General features: G+C 36.1%; 1 protein-coding gene across 1 annotated transcript; it reads right to left on the reverse strand.

Moving 5' to 3' along the window:
• Positions 1–1,816: 1,816 nt before the first annotated feature.
• LOC149259274 (ribonuclease 1-like) lies at positions 1,817–19,829 on the reverse strand. The gene is made up of 4 exons (XM_089453762.1): positions 19,788–19,829; positions 2,465–2,620; positions 2,182–2,377; positions 1,817–2,106 (listed from the first exon to the last, which is right to left on the reverse strand). Exons 1-4 carry the CDS (start codon positions 19,827–19,829, stop codon positions 1,817–1,819), a joined length of 684 nt encoding a protein of 227 aa, XP_089309888.1.
• Between the last annotated feature and the right edge of the window lie 1,512 nt (positions 19,830–21,341).

Genomic DNA, 21,341 nt, shown 5'->3' on the forward strand with positions numbered 1-21,341 from the left:
ATTTTAAGAATTGTGTAATTTTCTATTTTAAGAATTGTAGTTTTTAATGTAAAATAGATTCAACGTTTATAAGAATTTATATTATATTTGGAATATCCAATCTTATTTAAAAATAAAATAAATAAAATTCAAACCATTTTTCAAAATGATCTAAAAAGATTTAATCATTCAGACAATGATACATGGAAAAATATACAGAAAAGAATTTAGGAAATAGAAAGTTTATATGAAAAAAGGCACGAAATGATAAAATGATAATTTAATTTAATGATATTAAATTTGAATCGCCGCAGGCAGAGGAATATTATTATTATTATTCTGTTAGTTTCAGTTAATGTCATTTTGAATCAGATTTTCTGGCATTTTGATTTCCAGATCACTCCCCACCTTAGTAGAGTCGGAATGGGCCATTCCTGGAAGCAAATAAGCAATGATCACACACATCATAAGTCTTCCGCTGTCAATCACCAGCTGATTTTTAACCAAAACGGCCGTCACCGCTTTTGTCTGGTAGCTGCTGCCTGAATATACGCTGATATGCGAATAGTCGATATAGGAGAGCAATTGGATAATAAGGACGCTGAGCACAAGTGTTTGTCCTGGAATCCAGAGAGCCCTCGTCTTCCACGCCTTCCACACATCCCATATCAGCGAAAAAATAACTGGAACCAACCATGCGCACCAGTTTACCAGATCTTCCGTCCTGGGAAGAATTATAGGCTGCAATTCGATTTCCATATCAATTACACCGAAGACGCTGCTTTGAGGAGGGTGTATCCCTAATAACGACTAGTCTCGCAGAAACTTGTCTGCATTTACAATTCGACGATAGATTCAAAGAAGCATAAATAGACTCAAACAATCATACAAATGGCATTCGTAGGTAGGATAAAAATGGAAGAAAGAAAAACAGAGTGGAAATCAAAATGCCAGAAAATCTGATTCAAAATGACATTAACTGAAACTAACAGAATAATAATAATAATATTCCTCTGCCTGCGGCGATTCGAAGTTAATATTCCTACTGCTTCTCTCACCACGGCTAGTATGGCTTCTCATTATCATGCCTGGCCGAGTCGTGGAACCCCTTGAATCCTCTTCCCTTCTTTCCTCTCTTTCAAGCGAATATTGCAGAGAGTAACTCTGTGAGAGCCATTCTGCACAGAAAACAAAGAAATTGGGATATAGATAGTTCAAGAATAGAACAACCGTGGAAAGTGATGAGAAAGGGAAGAAAGATCGAATTAAATGGTAGGCCGATGAATGGTTCAAAGGGTGAGAGTGCAGGCGTAGTACCAGGGTTCCCAAGGGCGGCGGTACTACCGCGGTTGTTGTCGTAAATTGCAGTACATGGCCAATCTTACTACCCCCGGGCCGCCCCGCCTCGCCCGACCGGCGGCGGGTCGGTTCCCGGAATCGACCCGCCGCCGGTCGGGCGGGGCGGGGCGGCCCGGGGGTGCCGCTGCGGGCGCGCAACGCCACCGGAATCGACCCGCCGCCGGTCGGGCGGGGCGGGGCGGCCCGGGGGTGCCGCTGTGGGCGCGCAACGCCACCGGAATCGACCCGCCGCCGGTCGGGCGGGGCGGGGCGGCCCGGGGGTGCCGCTGCGGGCGTGCAACGCCACCCCCGGGCCGCCCCGCCCCGCCCGACCGACGGCGGGTCGATTCCTAGAATCGACCCGCCATAAGTCATAGTCGTATCTTTGTGACATTATGCAGTAGATTCTAGTAGCCACCAACAAACCTATGAAAATTCTTGCTGAAATCAGATATTATAATGATAACAGAATATTGAAAGGAGTTATGCTGGTCTGGATCTAGAGTTCATCTGTTCCGTGAATATTCTGGTTTGTAGAATCCCCTTGAGACTCTTGATCATCCCCAAAAGAAGGAAACACAACCATGGATGGGCAATTGCTGTGTGGATAAATGGGGCATTCAATAACAGTGACAGCATCAGATTTATCAACACACACGTACACCTGGTATAGTTGATACTCTCCCTCTGCGCTCGTGTTGCAATCGATTCCTGGGAGCTGCCCAGTGTTTTGTTTAATGGCTTCCTTGATATCGCTCAAACTGTATTGGTTTCCATCGGGTTTAATACCTGCAAACAAACTACCAATTAACAAATTTTATAACAAGGAATTAATCTGAGAGTGACCTTATGATATGTGACCACCTGCAGTTTTAAGAGCCCCAAGAATGTCTATATTTTGTCTCAAGGAGAGAGCCTTCTGGAAATATGAATGCTCATCAAGATTGAGAGAGCAAGTGCCATGCTTCTCCCACTCGTGTCCCCAGAATTCATGTCCATCGCTGCTTGGATAGCGTAACGACCCCCAATAACTGTTCAGCTCCTCCTCCAAATCTGAAATCTGCAAATTTTCTCAGAGTATATCATGATCCTATTAGGTAAACGTTATATGTTATTCGTACATGGAGAAAGATATAATTAATGGCACCTTTGAGTAATCGAATTCTCTGGAAGAATCACAGAACTGTGGCCATTTGCCGGTGTTGTAATTGGGCCATAGGCCATGAATGGAAAAGTCGGAAGCAGGCTTTCCCATGCGAGGGTAGCAGCATCCTCTGCGCGTATCGCAGTATGAACCAGGCCACTATATTCACAGCCAACCAATTACCATCAACTTACACAAGATTAAAGAATAAAGCTGAAAATGAATCTGAGATTCAGGAATCACGTCATGAAAATATGTGTGGAATGAAACTAGTTTAGATCTATTTAATAACGATTTATAAAGCAAATGATGTGTTTACTCTTGTTGAATAATCACATCGGAATTAATGTTACATGGCTCCCTACTCATCAATGTGAGGATAATATTAAATAAAACACATGTTTAAAAATAAGGTCTTTACATTTATGTGTTGGAAAAAATGCATTTATTTGTTAGTATGTGAATTTGATGTATGCATATGAATGTCTAGCAAAGGATAACATTTTATATTTGAAATTTGAGAAAACACTGTTACTTTAGCATTCCTGAGTGCATTTGAAAAAATTAAAAAAAAAAGGTCATGCTCAAAAGGAATGAAAAGTTGAGCAATTCAAATTCCAAGAAATGTTTCTCAATGCTTGCATATCCATATTCTATATCTAATACATGGACCATACATGGGGATTCCTCAATCAAGGTTGAATACCATCATATTTTCTAATTATTACGATTATCACTGTTAGAGTGAAGCGGGGCTTCTAATTGTTGTTCTGACTTTTTCTAATAAATAAATAAATAAATTTGTACACATGCTTACACTGAAGGAAAAATGGATTAGAAAAGACACAATGGAAACCTAGGTGGAACTCCAAAATAATGGAAGTATATCTTCTAATATTTACATTTTTAATAGAAGGATAAATGTTGTCAAAACATTTCATACAAAATTTCTTCAAAGGCCAATCTTTGCAAAAGGTAATAAACCATGCACTATTCATGTTGATAACTCAATAAACAAACCATCTATGCAAAGCTTGATGTTTAAATGATTTAAGTTTGAAGGAAATATTTACTCATTTTATGCACGCAATCACATTACTAAAATTGATTTCTACACAATAAGGAAGATATGTTAAGTTGTTTCAGATTGCCACCTACTTATCCATATTTATTTAAGTCTCAATTATCTCCTCACAAATGACTCCTTTTGTGATTGTTGTGTCCCTCTATGGTAGTATTCATTGCTCTATAGCTAATAGCCCACAACCTCCCTTGCATGTGCCTTTTGGCACTTTAACTACTTGTAAAAGACTTGAGATTAAGCTATGTATCAATGTAGAAACAACATTTTTACACTAGAATATGATGTCAAACATGTGTGTTCTTATCACAACGGAAGACCTAAAGATTAAGTTGAAATTCAATCATAACCAAAATATCATTACTTAAATATCAACAACAAATCACTCTCTATCCATGCATTGAAAAAACCAAACACCTTTTCTATTGTTATTCAAACAAGTTTTGTTGGGTCCCTATAATACTAGTGATTACCCCATTACTATTGTAGTTATACCCCTTATTTATATTGTTGTGCCCCTATTACCCCCATATTGTTATTTCTGTGCCCCATAGAATCCCTCTATTGTTATTTTTGTGGCTTTATATTATTATTGTTAGGTCGGCTGGATTATATTGTGACTCCTTAGACTCCTATATATAGAAAGGAGGTTTTGTCATTTGTATCATCCAAGAATTGTTCATTTATGTAATGTAAAGGAGGTTGCCCCCTCGAAGAGGCTGAATTCTAAGGCGTTGATCTTTCTTTTCTATCTTTTCTTGAGCTGGTTTCATAACATTTGGTATCAGAGCTTTGGATTCTAGGGTTTCGCTGCTCCAAACAGGTCATCGTGGCATTTTCGCTATAACTTTTTTTCTGTGACGTTTCAGAAGTCGCAAAAAAAACCCATTTGAGAAGAAATCGCTGAACCTTGGGTCCAAATTTCAGAGCTTTTCGCGTGATATTTTCGGAGATATGATCTGAGGAAGTTGGTCTTTTTGCAGACTCCTGAATTACATTCAAAACAGGTGACCTGGGGAAAATCGTCATAACTTTCTTTCTGAGCATCGGATTGAAATTTTGTAAGAAGGTACAGAAAGAGGACGGACTGTAGTTTCTTTTATATATTTTTCAGAGTCAAAGGTTGAAACAGTGACACGTGGCACTTCGTACAAGTTCGCTCTACTGAATAGTCTATAATCAAGTCACTGTGGGAGATTTGCATAACTCTTTCTTGGAGAATCCAATTTGGATCAGACTTGTGGCATTGGAAAGAGGACATAGAGGCTACTACAGGTCACAATTTCAGAACTGGATGATTCGAAATTACAGAGATACATCAGATTCAATATCAGGCTTCTACAAAGTGAAAAAAGGTGTGTAGTTTTTTTTTTAATTTTTGCATAAGCTTGGTTTGAAGGAATTCAAAGGGCATAGTAAAGCATTATTATCGGTAACTGATGCCCCGAGGAAAGAAAATGCAAACACCTAGTAAGGAACCTGAAAGCTCTAGCATGACTCATGAAGAAGAGGAAGAAATGCTACATGATATATCAAAATTACAAGAACAAGTGCAACAAATGTCACGCTCACAAAAGCTAACAGATGCTAAGATAAATGGCGTGGAATCTAAGATAAATGGCGTGGAATCTAAGATAAAGGGCATGGAAGCTAAGATGGATGATTTGAAGACAGATTTGAGGACAGATTTGAAGACAGACATGGCAGATTTGAAGACAGATTTGACAAATTTTCTACAAGAAATACTTACTAATGGTGAAAAGGTAGTAAAGGAAACTCATGATGAGAACAAAAGAAATGTTAATCATGATTCCATAGACTCTAATGTTGGATCGAAGACCCACCATATTCCAAAAATCGATATGAGGAAGTTTGATGGCAAGGATCCCGCCACATGGATATTACAGATGGAGCAATTCTTCGATCTCAATAATGTGCAAAACACACAAAAGGTACGTATGGCAACTTTATATTTGGAACCAAATCAGTTTGTATGGTATCAATGGCTTTGTTCTCGTAAACAATTTATCACTTGGGCAATTTTTACGGAAGAATTGATAGCACATTATGAGGATACAAAAAGCAACACTTTTTTTAGCCAATTGATAAGTCTCAAACAAAAGGGTTCAATAATGGAGCACATTGAGGAGTTCCAAAAATTGAACATAAGGGTAAAAGATATTCCAGAGGAGCATAGGATTGATGTGTTCATAGGGTCTTTAAAGGATAATATCCAACATGATGTTCGCCTTTGGGAACCTGATTCATTAGAGAAGGCATTCAGGTTAGCAAGAAAAATGGAAAGCAAAATTATGGCAACTAGGAAGCATACCACTCACAACTATAAAGACGGAAGTGTTGTTGCCCATAGTCTTCCACAACCTACAAGGTTGACACCACAACAATTGGAAGAAAAAAGAGCAAAAGGGCTTTGTTACAATTGTGATAGCAAATACACAAAAGGTCATAAGTGTGCTGAGAAGAAATTATTCTACATAGATTGTGAAGAGGAAGAAGAAAAGGAGCAAGAAAGGTCAAAAGAAGAGGATATATTCCAGGAACAAAGCCTAGATGAAGAACAAATAAATCCGACCATATCTTGTAATGCATTGGCGGGAATTACCACTCCTCAAACCATCAAGATAGAAGGACAAATCAAGAAGAAAAAGGTAATAGTGTTGATTGATTCAGGAAGCACCCACAATTTTATTCATTGTAGGGTAGCAAAAGAATTGAATTGCTTCCTATATCCAGCACCAGAGTGTCAAGTGATGATTGCAAATGGAGGAACAATAAATTGTTCTGGAAAGTGCCATAATATCAAGCTATCCATGGGAGAATATGTATTGACTAGCCCAATGCTTTCCATTCCAATGGGAGGTGCTGATGTTGTACTAGGAGTCCAATGGCTACAATCCTTGGGTACAATAGCTTTTAATTTTCAAGAACTTTTCATGAAATTTTCTGTGGAAGGAAAGGAAGTTGAATTAAGGGGTATTGCAGGGAAACCAGGAAAGATAATCAGCTCTAATGGCATGACAAAGCTTCTAAAAAAGGAGCAAAGAGGTGTAATTGCACAATTATGTTCGCTAGATGTTTCCACATTGGAATCATCTATTTCTCCAGATCTCCAAAAAGTCCTGGACAATCATTCCAAGGTATTTGAGACTCCCAAAGGTCTCCCACCTATGCGTGATCATGATCATGCTATTCATCTGATTCCAGGAAGTGTTCCTCCAAACATCAGGCCGTACAGATATCCCTATGTCCAAAAAAGTGAAATTGAACGTATGGTTGCAGAAATGCTAGAGGCTGGTATAATTCAACCGAGTCAAAGTTCTTTCTCAGCTCCAGTAGTATTGGTGCACAAGAAGGATGGATCATGGCGCATGTGTCCAGATTATAGGGAGCTCAACAAGCTCACTATTAAAGATAAGTTCCCCATTCCTGTCATTGATGAATTACTGGATGAATTGCATGGATCAATTTACTTCACCAAGTTGGATCTTCGTTCGGGATATCATCAAATCAGAATGAAGATTGAAGACATTCCGAAAACGGCATTTAGAACTCATGAGGGTCATTATGAATTTTTGGTCATGCCTTTTGGCCTTACCAATGCACCTTCAACATTTCAAGGTTTGATGAATTCAATTTTCAAACCATTCCTTAGAAAATTTGTGTTAGTATTTTTTGATGATATACTAATCTACAGCAAGTCTTGGAAGGATCATGTTGAACATGTTGACAGGGTGCTACAACTATTGGAGGAGAAACAATTATATGCAAAAAGATCCAAATGTTTCTTTGGAGTCCAGGAGGTGGAATATTTGGGTCATATTGTATCTCATGAAGGAGTTAAGGTAGACCCTAGCAAAATTAAAGCCATTAAGGAATGGAAAATCCCCACATCCATAAAGCATCTGCGAGGATTTCTTGGGTTGACAGGGTATTATCGCAAGTTTGTTAAGAATTATGGGAGAATAGCAGCACCTCTAACAACATTATTGAAGAAAGATTCATTTTCATGGACTCCGGAAGCAACAAAGGCCTTTGAACATCTTAAAGAGGCAATGTGCCAAGCACCGGTCTTAGCTACACCGGACTTCACAAAAACCTTTATTGTGGAATGTGATGCTTCAGGAAATGGAATTGGTGCTGTTCTAATGCAAGATGAAAGACCCATTGCTTTTGAAAGTCGTCCAATCAAGGGAAAGTTTTTAAGCAAAGCTATTTATGAGAAGGAAATGTTGGCAATACTCCATGCACTTAAGAAATGGCGACCCTACCTAATGGGAAGACACTTCAAGGTAAAAACGGATCATGATAGCCTTAAATACTTTTTAGAACAAAGATTATCCTCTGAAGAGCAACAAAAGTGGGTCACAAAGATGTTGGGTTATGACTTTGAAATCATCTACAAAAAAGGGAAGCAAAATGTGGTGGCAGATGCACTCTCAAGAAAGGATGAGGATGTGGAAGCATTGTTGTGTGCCATTTCTATTATCCAACCAGATTGGATAAACGAAGCAAGGGAGGAATGGAAGAATGACGAAGAAGTGTGGGCACTTATTCGAAAGCTACAACAAGATTCCAGTACTTCTGATACATTTAGCTGGAAAAATGATTCGTTATGGTACAAAGATCGCTTATACCTCTGTAAGAATTCCCAGCTAAAACAAAAGATTCTTATGGAATTGCACACTTCTCCCTTAGGAGGGCACTCAGGATTTTTAAAAACTTACCACAGGGTTAAGAAGGAATTTTTTTGGGATGGCCTTAAATCAGATATTCAAAAGTTTGTGGCGGAATGTTTGGTTTGCCAACAAAATAAAGTTGAAACAATTAAGACACCGGGTCTATTACAACCTTTATCCATTCCAAGCCAACGTTGGGAGGAGGTTTCAATGGATTTTATCACAGGTTTACCCAAGTCTGAGGGAAAGAGTGTCATCATGGTGGTAGTTGACAGACTTACCAAGTATGCACACTTTTGTGCATTATCACATCCATTTAAAGCCAGTACAGTTTCTACTGCATTTATGGAAACAGTTCAAAAGCTACATGGAAACCCAAAGATTATTGTAAGTGACAGAGATCCCATTTTCACTGGAAATTTTTGGACAGAATTATTTTCTTGTCTTGGTACTCAGTTAGCTCATAGCTCATCTTATCATCCTCAATCTGATGGGCAAACTGAGATAGTAAACAAATGTTTGGAAGGATATCTTCGTTGCTTTGTATCTGATAAACAGACACAATGGGTCAAATGGTTGCCTCTGGCTGAATGGTGGTATAACACTTCCTTCCATACAGCAACAAAAATGACCCCATTTATGGCACTTTATGGGTATCAACCACCATCCATCACATCATATTTAAGAGAAAATTCTAAGGTTCAGGCAGTGGAACATCACATCGAACATCAACAACAAGTCCTCCAACTCTTAAAGGATAACCTCGTGTTGGCACAAAATAGAATGAAACAACAGGCAGATCAACATCGCAGTGAAAGAAGTTTTGATGTAGGTGATTGGGTATTCCTACGGCTACAACCATATAAGCAAATGTCCCTAAAGCAAGCTAAGAAGGATAATAAATTATCACCAAAGTATTATGGTCCGTACAAGGTGTTGCAAAAGATTGGTACTATGGCATACAAATTGGAGCTTCCTGCAGCTTCTCGATTGCACCCAGTTTTCCATGTTTCATGTTTAAAGAAGGTTATAGGCGACAAGCTCCCAGTTCAAACAATATTGCCAGAACTTGACGAGGAAGGAAAAATTATATTGGAACCGGAAGCAGTCACAGAAACAAGAACTCGACAGCTACGAAATCGATCAATTTCAGAGTATCTTATCAAGTGGAAGAACTTATCCGCTGAAGATTCCACATGGGAGGATGAGAATTTTATGCAGAAGTATCCAGAACTACTCAAGCGTTGAGGACAACACTTTTTTGAAGGAGAGGGGCATGTTGGGTCCCTATAATACTAGTGATTACCCCATTACTATTGTAGTTATACCCCTTATTTATATTGTTGTGCCCCTATTACCCCCATATTGTTATTTCTGTGCCCCATAGAATCCCTCTATTGTTATTTTTGTGGCTTTATATTATTATTGTTAGGTCGGCTGGATTATATTGTGACTCCTTAGACTCCTATATATAGAAAGGAGGTTTTGTCATTTGTATCATCCAAGAATTGTTCATTTATGTAATGTAAAGGAGGTTGCCCCCTCGAAGAGGCTGAATTCTAAGGCGTTGATCTTTCTTTTCTATCTTTTCTTGAGCTGGTTTCATAACAAGTTTACTCCCTCGGGGAGGGGTTGGGGGGTGTAGGGGGTTTGGGGGGATGGGGGGCGGGGGTTTGGGGGGATGGAGGGGGGGGGGGGGCGAGGGGGGATGGGGTGCGAGAGTGTGGGAGGCCGGTAGGGGGTAGGGTGAGGGAAGGGGAGGGGGGCCGGGGAGGGGGGCAAGCTTAGGAAGCTTCGTTCAAACAGAAAATTGAGCTGAAAACAAACATCTAGCATGGCATGCAAAAGATGGACCACGAAGAAATACAGAGTTGGCGAGCAAAACAAAGAGAAAACACAGATTTGATAGATGCAGAGAGTACAATAACTTGGTAGTCATATCGAGGGATTTGTCATCATCATCATTTTCGGAGATTGGATCAGGCGTGTTACTTTAATTATTAATGTGTAGTGAATCCATACAAGAGATCTCTCGTGAGAGGAATAAGTTAATGGGGTTGGGGCTTCAATGTAGTCGTTAGGGGGTTGTGGGGGGCGCATGGGTAGGGGCTCGCCCATACTTGCCTAATTGTGCACTTAGTCTCATTATCCCTCACCTGACCTCCCGCTCGCCCATCGACCCGCCTGCCCGTTAGGGGTGGCTGGGCAATTCTGATTATACAAATAAAAAATTTATGGTATATTTTTGTTGTTAATTTAAGTTAATATGTTTTTTTATTTACTAATTTATGTGTTTTTTTTAGGAAAATGGCATCAAGGAAAATTTCTGTGAATCTTTCTGGACCAAAGAGTCTTAAAGGTGTATCTTCAAAAAACATTGGTGAACGAACTCCACCTGAGCTCATGCTTACAAATATTTCAAGTGCTTTAAGTGATAAGAAGCTAATCTCAGATTGGAAAAGTTCAAAAGAGGTGAAATTTCCATCAAGACTCTGGTATGTGAAAGAAAGAGAGAGCACAACTGTGATTTTCGCATTGATTTTTAAGTTAATTATTATTTTTTGAAAAAAAAAGTTGTTATTATTATTTTTTTGACATGAAATTCATAAAAAAAACTATTATTTGACCATTTTTAGTTAATATTTTTGTATAAAAATTGTGATTTTGACATGTTAATTCTAGCAAAAAATTATCAAAACGTTTATATTTTTGTTATATTTATGTTAAAAATGGTTATTTTTATGTCCATTGTTAAAAAATGTTGTTTTTTAGAAACAATTATTTCATGTGGATTGAAAAATTAATTAAGGATGTATAAATATGTAGATTATCTAAAATTCAAACTATCGACTTTCTAATTTAAAAACGCAAAACAATAAAAACCCCCCTAAAAAAAAAAAAATTAAGATAGAGAACAAGAAAATATGAATAAAATGACGACTTCAAAAACTATCAAATTTAGAAAATAATTTTTTACATTTCACACACTAGAAAATTAAAAGTCAAAAAATAGGTCTTTTAAAAAAAGGGTGTGATGCAGAATACTCACTTTTTAAAATCAGCATGAAAATCACTACCATTCTAAAACTTGATTTCATCCTTGAACATGAAAAAAAATTAAAGTTCCAAAAACCATGTTCTAAAAAAAACATGTGTATTCTGCATCACCACTTTTGAAAATCAGGTCATTTTTTTGCTATCTCTACGAAACGGGTAACAGTATCAGTTCCAGTTTCAAAGTTTACATTGTTTGTCCTTCAGATCTCGCCTGAATATATATGTGACATGTTAAATTTTTCGTATGTTGAAAAGCCCCAGTCACTCATAGATGACAATTTAATTCAATTATACATGGATTTATCAGAATTTGAAAAGAAAACTATGTTGGATTCGATGTGACCTGCCATTACCATTATCCCAAAATTAGCCCCAACATACCAATTAAATATGTTTCTATGAAATTTTCCAAGAAATCCTCTCTACTATTGCTTCTATTTTTTTCGTTGATGATATACATTATGTTGATGAAAATGTCTTAAGACATTTCAACACTCTTTCTTCCATAAGAAAGACCAGTGTAAATTTTGACCTTACTACATACATCTCAGATGCAATTAATTTTAAACTGTCTAATTTCAAGGATACAAGATACTGCAGGTATCCATCCTTTTTTGTAAATCTCATGTTGTATTTCCAAATCAATTTTTTTATTTTATTTGAGGCTACAACTATATAATTCTAAGGGTGAGAAACAATCAATGGTCTATTGGACTTCCATTATGAGGATAAAGAACAATAAAGGTTTTTCAGAGTATCTCACTATTACATTTTATGTCTGTAGCATTTGCAATTTTTTTTATGAAGTGCCCCAACTAGAAATAAAGCAAATTATACAATTCAGTATGGATACAAGAGTAGGGGATTGTTATGTGTATAAAAACCACACCGAAATAATAATATATGGTTTAGAAGTGCCTCTTTATCATTTTCCCAGATTCTCGCCTATTACAATTTTTGCATTAGAATATATCATGCAAAGGATAAATTTAGATCTTGTACATTTTGTTCCAATGAAGTAGGAGGTGACCTTCAAGCTTAAGCAAAAGGTGGGTCCATTCATTGTGAACACTAGACAAGCCTTCAAGATTTTGGATCAAATGCTAGCCTTAATAAATTTTCCCAAAGGCAAAGTGTGGGCTTATGATCCATACCATATTATCTCCAACAAAAGATTGAATTTTTAGTCAGCCCCATAAGAGCATGATAGCTATCTGGATATTGAAAAAATAGCAAACATGGATTCATGGGTTGAAGAATAACTAGCTTCAAAGTAATCTAAAAATATTAATTTGGAAGCTTAGAACATAGTTATTAACACCCCTCATCGTAAAGAAACAAATTCTAAAAGGGATAGAACAAAGAATTCAAAGAACGAGTCATGAAACCAATCTGGAAAGAGGCTAAAGTTTGAATAAATAGAAGCAACAATATAGTCAGTAGAGGTTATTAGGTCGACTAGTGGGAAAATTCATCTCAAGAGAGCCTAGTTTTCAGTTAGAATTATTAATTCCTGCAACAACATCTTCCCTTGTAGCAGAATTGAAAAATGAGTATCCAAAACAAAATCTCAGTTGTCAGATAAAACCCATTCACAATTTGTAAATGTAAAAGAAAGAAAAAATCTGGATATCAAAAAGGACCTATCATCTCAACTATGGGCACACATTACTTCCTCATTACAAACTAAGTTATTATCTACCATGGACTTTGAAAAGTATCGATCAAGATTATCTCTTATATATCCCAAGTCACAAGTTATACAAGAAAGCACAAATTTCCAAGCCATTAATAGTTCTGTTAATTTGAAGGACAACAATTTATTGGATAAGATTGATTTACATAGACAGAGAAGAGAGATATTGTGTAATGACTTGGATACCACTGGATTGTATATGAATAAATCTAAAATTTAGTTTCAAAGGTCACCAATCAGTTGAAACAAGAAAGAGTCTCCACTAGAACAAAACAAATGAAGATAGATGAGCTACAAGGGTGGATCATAAAATTAGGAGTAGACCCAAAAGACATAGTTTGTGAAATTTATTATACATGCAAATTATATGGAGGTGAAAGCAATGAAGAAGAGATTAAATGTCCCAAATATTGAACATGTGCAGACCCCTGAATTGGTTGGGTGGAAAAAGAAAAAGAATATCTCATTTCCATCATTATATAGAGGAACAAAGAAGTCCAACAACATTAAAAACAAATTCAAGATTTAACACAGGTTTCTCAATGTCATGTATGTTCCATATCTTCTTCTACACAATCCATTACCCATTTTTCCTCTTGATGCTTCAGATGAATTAGTGAAAGCACTATCAAGCTTGAATTTGACAGAGGTTGAATTAGACAAATTTAGGAAACTCTTTCAACCATATTCATATAAGATTATTCTTTTCAGATAGGAAATGCAAAAGAAACATGATTTGTTGAAGGTCACAAAGGAAGAGATAAATAGGTTGTGAGCTTAAATAAGTTTATTGAAGGCCCAACTGATAGAAAAAAATGCCCATTATTGAAGCTAAGGAATTGATTTCGGATACAATTATTGAGGAAATCAACTAGATTTGGAATTCTATTAGGTTGATAGATGATGAAAAGGTCATGCTCTCCGAACTAAGCATATTATCCAACAAATAAGAGGAGAGTTGGGTGATATGCCCCAAAAAGAAAACAACGTCATGAAATTCCTAAATTCAAGGACTTGGAAAGAATTAAGGGCATTGGGTGTGGAAGACCAAACTCAATTGGTAGTGGAGACAAACAAAGTGCTAACGAAAACATCATTAATGGACCAAGCTTAGGAACACTACAGGGTCAAAGAAAAATATTGGTATGTTTGCTAACAAATTTGACAAGCTAGTGTAAATGGGTCTACCATGATGCTAAGATAAACATGATAATTTAATTCCTTTTGGAGGCATATGATGAAATATTGTCTAAAGAAAAAAGTAGAAATAATAAGATGGCGGGATTGGTTGAATCCTTGAGAGGAGAAACGATTTTTGAGAAACTACATAAGGAATTCCAACTTTGGTGGCCATTAAAAAAATTGTTCTTAATAAAGACCAATTATCAAAAACTCACAAAATTGGATGTTACTTTCAGAGAGATGGTTGGATTCTAGCATTTTATGGGTGAACAATGGAACCATTTAAAGAAATTTCGGTATGAGTGCTCGAGAATGTTGCTCTACAATTGTGCATGGGAACTTTGTCTAATATGATGAAGTTTGTCGGTCAAATTCTAGAATAATATGGTTTTTTTTGTAAATGATTTTTGTAAGTGTTATTTAATCAGTTTCAATTGATAGCTAATTTTGACAATTACCAATGATATCCGAAACAATTTTTCCTAATTTTGTATTAAAAAAATAAAAGAACTCAAAAGAGGGGTTCAAAATATTTGAGAGATTTGGACAATATTATATTAAAAAAGCACTGATATGAGTTTCCAAGAAATCAATACAAATTAATATTCTCAAATTCAATTGTAGTTTGTGTACTTCTTATGTGATATGTATGTTACCTAATTCATGGTCTTTTTCTTCTATGTGGTGTTTTAAAATGTTTGAAACAAATCATCATGTTCAAAATAGCATATTAGCCACCTTTGAAAGGAAATATGCATAATTAGTATAGGATTAACAAATTTGTGTGAGATTCAATTCACTTCAAGTGCGCATGTAATCTTGTATGAATTTATATAGTAAAATTTCAAATGTTTTGAAGAATGCAATATTGCATTCCATTGAATTCATGAAGACTCAATGTGATTTATATTAAGGTTTTAATTTCTTGAATGCATCATTGCTCAAGAGGTCAATTCTTGTTCTGGTTTCTTCTACCATTCTTTGAAAACTATTTTGTCAACGTTTCAATTTTATTAATGAGATTCATTCTCAGGATTAATATGAAAAAACTAATTTATTAATACAATTATGACTAATAAGATACATTCAGGATTAACGTGAAAAAAGTAATTTATTAATACAATTACGATTTTGTTCCATACGGTTTTAGAATTATAAAATTATTTTAATTAAAACAAATATTAAGAAAAAAAAATTATCAATATATAAGAAATTATTAATAATTTAGCCAATGTATAATAAATTATTAAAATATTAATATTGTTAAGAAAATTGATGGTTAGAAATAGAAAGAATAAAAAATTAGGGAAAAACAACAACTTTTAAACAAATTAATTCTATTATCATATTATGAATATAAAAAGAGAAAATATTTTATTTATTTATTATATTAACATAAATAATTATTATTATAAACTATAAAATTAAATAAATAAATAAAACAAATACATATTAGAGATAAAAAAAATAAAAAATAAAAATAAAAATGATAATAAAAGTAACTATTCAAAGATAACTAGAATATAAATTTTTAATTTAATTTAATTAAACTAGAATATAAATTTAGTATTAAAAAAATTTAAAATAAGTATATAAAAATATGGATATATATAAAATTATTAGGGTTTATTAATCAATAAAAACAGCTATTTGCAAATATATATACACTTTTTTTAAAAGATTTAAAAAGGGAATTAGGCTCTTTAACATATAGTACAACTATTTTTCAACGGCGAATTCTGGGCAATGATGCATCCATGTTATTTATTCCTTACGATCTGTTGATTCTTCACCTTGTCGTGAGAATGGACCACATTAGTTGATTTGACATTGATCAAACTGATTACAATTTTACTACTATCATTAACAAGTTCTCTAATGAGGTTTCGTATAAACAGATTAACAAATCTTCCAACCCTTGGTATGACAAACACTATAAAATTGTGAGGAAATCGATTACAGATGCTTCTAATGAAACTGTAAAGCTCCGGAATATTAGTATAGATAAAACCCTCATTAAAAAGAAGTGGTCTTATATTAATAAGAGACGAGAGCATCTACTTCACCTTTCTAAATTTGCACCCATAAAGTTTTGGCGAAATATGCTTGTTCGTAAATCAAAAAATAATAATTCAATCACCTTAGAGAACTGGGAAATCTATCTTAAAAAGTTGTATGACTTCCCGAACACCATGGACACCATCGTAAACACTCCTATTAAGGAAAATATATTTTCTCTTGAAGATGTTAAGTCCGGGATTAATAAGCTCGCTAATGGGAAAGCTAAAGATATCAAATTATACCAAGTTGAAATCTGTAAAATAGGAAGATTTATCCTCATTACTCATCTCCAAAAGCTTCTCAATTTGATTGGAAAGCATGGCTTCCCAAAGCCTTGGATGCAAAGTCTTATTGTTCCTATCTTTTAAAATGCGAACACAAACGCTCCCTCTAACTACAGGACCATTATGATTAACCAAACTTTATGGGCTCATGTTGGAAAAGAAGATTAGCGCTTTGTGAATAACATGGCAAAAGATTTAAAACGACTCCTTCAAAATCGAAACAAGACTGGGCATGCAATATCTTGTGTCAGCGGATACTAAACTTCCCTAGTCATTTGAAGTCACAAAGAAATTTGGTATGTTTCAGAACCACCACTTTATGTTTGAGCATCACCACGGCTACTTCTTTTTATACCTTCCAGAGTAAAGATGGGGAGATGCACTTAGATATCTCCCTAGCGAGGCGGGACAACAACATTTCAAATGGGGTGGATTCATTCAATAATCACACTTTCGTGGTAACAAGAATTTGCAGCTTGTTGTAGCTAAAGATTGCTATTTAGAAAGTATATTGAGGAGGGCTCAGTCCCCACATCTTGCATGGCTCTGTTGCAATCGATGTTCCGACTCTTTCCTTCCTTCCTGGATTCCGATGGAGAATGTAAGAGTTTTAGAAGTGGAGGGGCACAAATTGAACATCATGCGGCCACATCAATCTCAGGTAAGGAAACATGTGTGTTCATTCTTTTTCATTTAATCCATTTTTTAAACTACAATCATCACATATGTTGAACCGTCAAACATTGCAGGGGCCTCTCCAGTTGCGATATTTGAACATTTGTGCTCCCTTCTAAGTTTCCAAAATCTATAGGGAAATTGGAGCACCTCGAAAGGATCCTTTCAAATGATTGAAATCTGAAGCTCTTCTTTCGAACATCCGGGGTTTCCAATGTTTTGAGATAATGTGGAGTACAGGGGATTGACTCCTGAAGATTTTTCTCGCTGGATATCATCTTTTACAATAACAACAATATTAATTTGTGAACAACAATATTAATTTGTGAATAACAATATTAATAGGGAAGCCATATAAATTAAACGACGGGTAAATGTTCATAGGAATCAATCCATAATAAATATCAAAACACTTCGTCATACAATAATGAATGAACAATCCATTTTATATCATGGTACTAACAACTTTAGCAGTGAATGAATTCATCAATACTAATGCTAAATGTAAAATTACAATAACAACAATATTAATTTGTGAATAACAACATTACTAGGGAAGCTATATAAATTAAAAGGCGGGTAAATGTTCAGAGGAATCAATTCATAATAAATATCAAAACACTTACTTCATCATACAATAATGAATGAATTGAATTAAAATTTAAAAATATAATAATGAACTGAATTTTTTTTTTTCCCTTGGAAAAATCTAGGGAGATGAGGCCTAACCTGAAGAGCATCAAGAAGAATTGACCCTCTGTCCAGCGAGGTACTTAACAACAGGGACTCGACCAGTTGAGCTAACCCTTAGGGCTTTAAGAATGAACTGAATTATAACTTCATTTAAAATAATACTAATTATTAATGTCTTTTAGATTAACCTTAGGGCTTTAAGAATGAACTGAATTATAACTTCATTCAAAATAATAGTAATTATTCATGTCTTTAAGATTAACAATGATTTGATCAACCTTTCGAACCAACTAATGTGGTTAATCCTCAAGACAAAGTTAGATTAATAGATTTGAAGAAATTCTCTTTAATTAAAATATTATAATTCTCTTTAATATAATTGTTGGACACCTAATCCTCAATAGGTTAGTGTGGAAGCTGAATAGACAAAGTAGTCCAAGAGACCTTGGGATGTGAAACCCAACGGTCACAACATGTACTATAAATGTATATCATTTCTCAATAAAAATTGTACTTGCATGTTTTATCTTTCATATCTCTCTTGCTGTCCATGTGTGTTTAACATGGTATCAGAGCAGGCGTATTCTTGTCCTGCATAATTACTTTGAGCCATTTGTTTTATGGCCTTTTTTGTGCAAGTCATTTATGCCATCAATTCTGCATCTCAGGAATATTTTGTCATGAATATTTTATCAGCTAAATTTTAGCTGCAACCTATCATTTCTCCAGCGCCATTTTTATGCAATGCTCCTGCTTTGCTCTGACATATAATAATGTTGCTTACCGTTTGTATAATCACCTGCATGTAATGCTGCGCTGCCCCTAACGTTGTTTCATATAATCAATTGTTAATTAATATTCCTGTAGTCTCCCCTGCGCTGCTCACCTCTACCATAATAATTGTCTGCGCTCTGTGGGCTCTCTGCCATAACCATTGTCTGCCATTCGCTGCCACCTCTGTCTATCAACTCTGACGCTGATGCTTCCACTGCCCTGACCGCATCATTACTCCACCTGAAATTCACTATTATTACTCTTGTCGCCGCTCACTGACATACAAAACACTCACTGACATAGTCTAATAACACTTGCGATACCAACGTTGCTCTTACCGTCGCCTGGAGCCTTTGAGAAGGAAGGCATGGCTTTCGAACAAACGTACACAACCAAATGCGACTTCTGAAAATTCAGCCACTGAACTCGCCTGTCCTAGATGATTTCCTCCATTTTTCTGAGGCTCTCAGATGGGGTTTTCTTGGTCGGCATATTATAAAATTAAAAAAAAAAATAGACAGAAGTTGACCGCTTCTTCTTACTAGATCCATTGTCGATCTTCTCGAAAAAATTCTGCAGTGGGACTGTATATTGAAAATATCGTTCTGCATTTCACCTTCGTCATCTCTATTGTTGAACCGATCAAAAATATATATATTTTGGTGAAACTTTCTTGGGCTGGATATCTTTTTGCTTTTCGAATTCTCTATCGTTGGTGTTGAATCGTTGTTACTGAATCAAATCGATGATTTCATTTCCAACTTGTGGATTTCAAAAGCATATTAGAGGTTCTGGAAAATATTAAAATAGTTGTTATTACACTTACGTTTTAATACATGCGCGCTACCTTGGTGCGGTGAGCGTGGAGATTTCAGACGTCTTGCTCCACAAACAATAGAGGAGGCAAAGTGGAAACTGGGCGCGTCGTGACAAGGGTTTCACATTGCTACAGCGGTTTCAGATTGCTCTTATTTCATTGATGACCTCAGGCTCGATTGTCGATTGACGTTGCAGAATACACATCCATCGATTGTCGTAGCCAGAATTGCTTTATCCGTGCCCTCCGTGGCCACCCGGATCACCGTGCGTTTGATAGTCTTTCAGATTTCGAGGGAGTCTGAGGTACGTGAAGTTTTCTGTCAACAGAGTATATGGCGTATCCAGGCATTTACACTGCAATCAGCTGATTAACAGCTCCAACAGCAGATTCATGCCATCGTATCTCAGGAAGAGCACGGACTACAGCAAGGTAAGCTATCGAAATGCACTATTGATGAGGGCTTGAGGGCTTGTTTTCAGATATCTGTTTCGGAGATGAGATAATTGCAGGTAAAACGAAGAAGAAGAAAGAGGCCACACTGCCATTGTATTCAATCTTGCAGCAAGGATTCTGACCACTGTTAGCACCGTGGGCAAGCTCAGCCCCATATCTTATCATCGTAAGTCCCAACGTTGTGCCATGCGATTCGAACCAGGATCGGCGCACAGCTTTTCTTTGCAATAAGAGCTCGGAGCTTCCAATGGCAGCCTTGTACTCCTCGCTTGCGGTGGGATAAGCCATAGTATTTATTATCATTTCTGCCTGTGTATGCAAGAAAGATTGGCTTGAAGGACAAAGCTCGGTGGCCTTGAAGTGAATATCCTGCGGTGTATTATTATCAAACTTGCGGGAGCTTTCGCCCTCTGCTAGTTTGTAGCAGTGCTCGACATGATCCCTCCCAAGTGATCTTCCCTTACTCGAAGGCTTAGCTGATGATAGCAACGGATTTCTTCTGCTGCTAATGTGGCTGCAGCATATTTGATGACTCCTATCTCGGACAACAGCGTTGTAAATGTAAGGTGAAGATGAATGCATATCGTATGGTTCAAGTTGTGCATTAAACAACTTGTGCGCTCCTTGTTGAAGGCCGTGTGGTTCCTTTTGTGCGTTGAAGACTTTGGATTTTTATTTGAAAACAGTATTTTTTAGTATTGTTAAGTTCAATCGCATGGATATAAACAGATGGATGACATCATCTATTTTTACGAGGTAAGACGCTATAATTTTTTATTGAGGAGAAGTTTGGGCCTAGTGCATAATAGAATTCAGAATTAATAAGTTTGATAACTCTGCGGATTTATTTTCCCAACGGGTCACATTAGGCAAGAAATGGAGCATTGAACTTATAACTACTGACGGTAATACAAAACCACCTGTCCGTCGATGTTAAATTTATCCCGCGGATAAATTATGGTTTGGTTATGGTGGGTATGAAAACCTTCATGCTCCTTCTATGGCATTGATTACTTTAGTTTATTTCAAATGTGTTGAGAGTGAAGCATGTATGGTTAATACATAATGGAATATGAAGCTTATATAACCAAACACAACTGAAATCGAGAGCCATCACTATTTTTGAAGACAATTGCAATCTATTGTAAAATCCAATTGTATTGACATATTGCGAGTGAGTGTTGATTATTCTCTACAAGTTCATAGTTGTGATCAGTTTCAAGTGTAATTTTGACAATGAATAAAATAGCCAAAATTGGTGAAGTATTGGAGTTCTTAAAAACTCTGATACATTCCTCTGATCATGGTACAGTAAGAATAAGCAAAGCTTATCTGGTTGACATTAGAATCTGTTTGCATAATGTACAAGAGAATATTGAGTTTTTGCGGCTTGAGACAAAGCTACAG

This window comes from Pinus tabuliformis, chromosome 6 (assembly GCF_031772625.1).
Source record: "Pinus tabuliformis cultivar Carrire ecotype Pingquan chromosome 6, CPIR1, whole genome shotgun sequence".
Classification (NCBI taxonomy): domain Eukaryota; kingdom Viridiplantae; phylum Streptophyta; class Pinopsida; order Pinales; family Pinaceae; genus Pinus; species Pinus tabuliformis.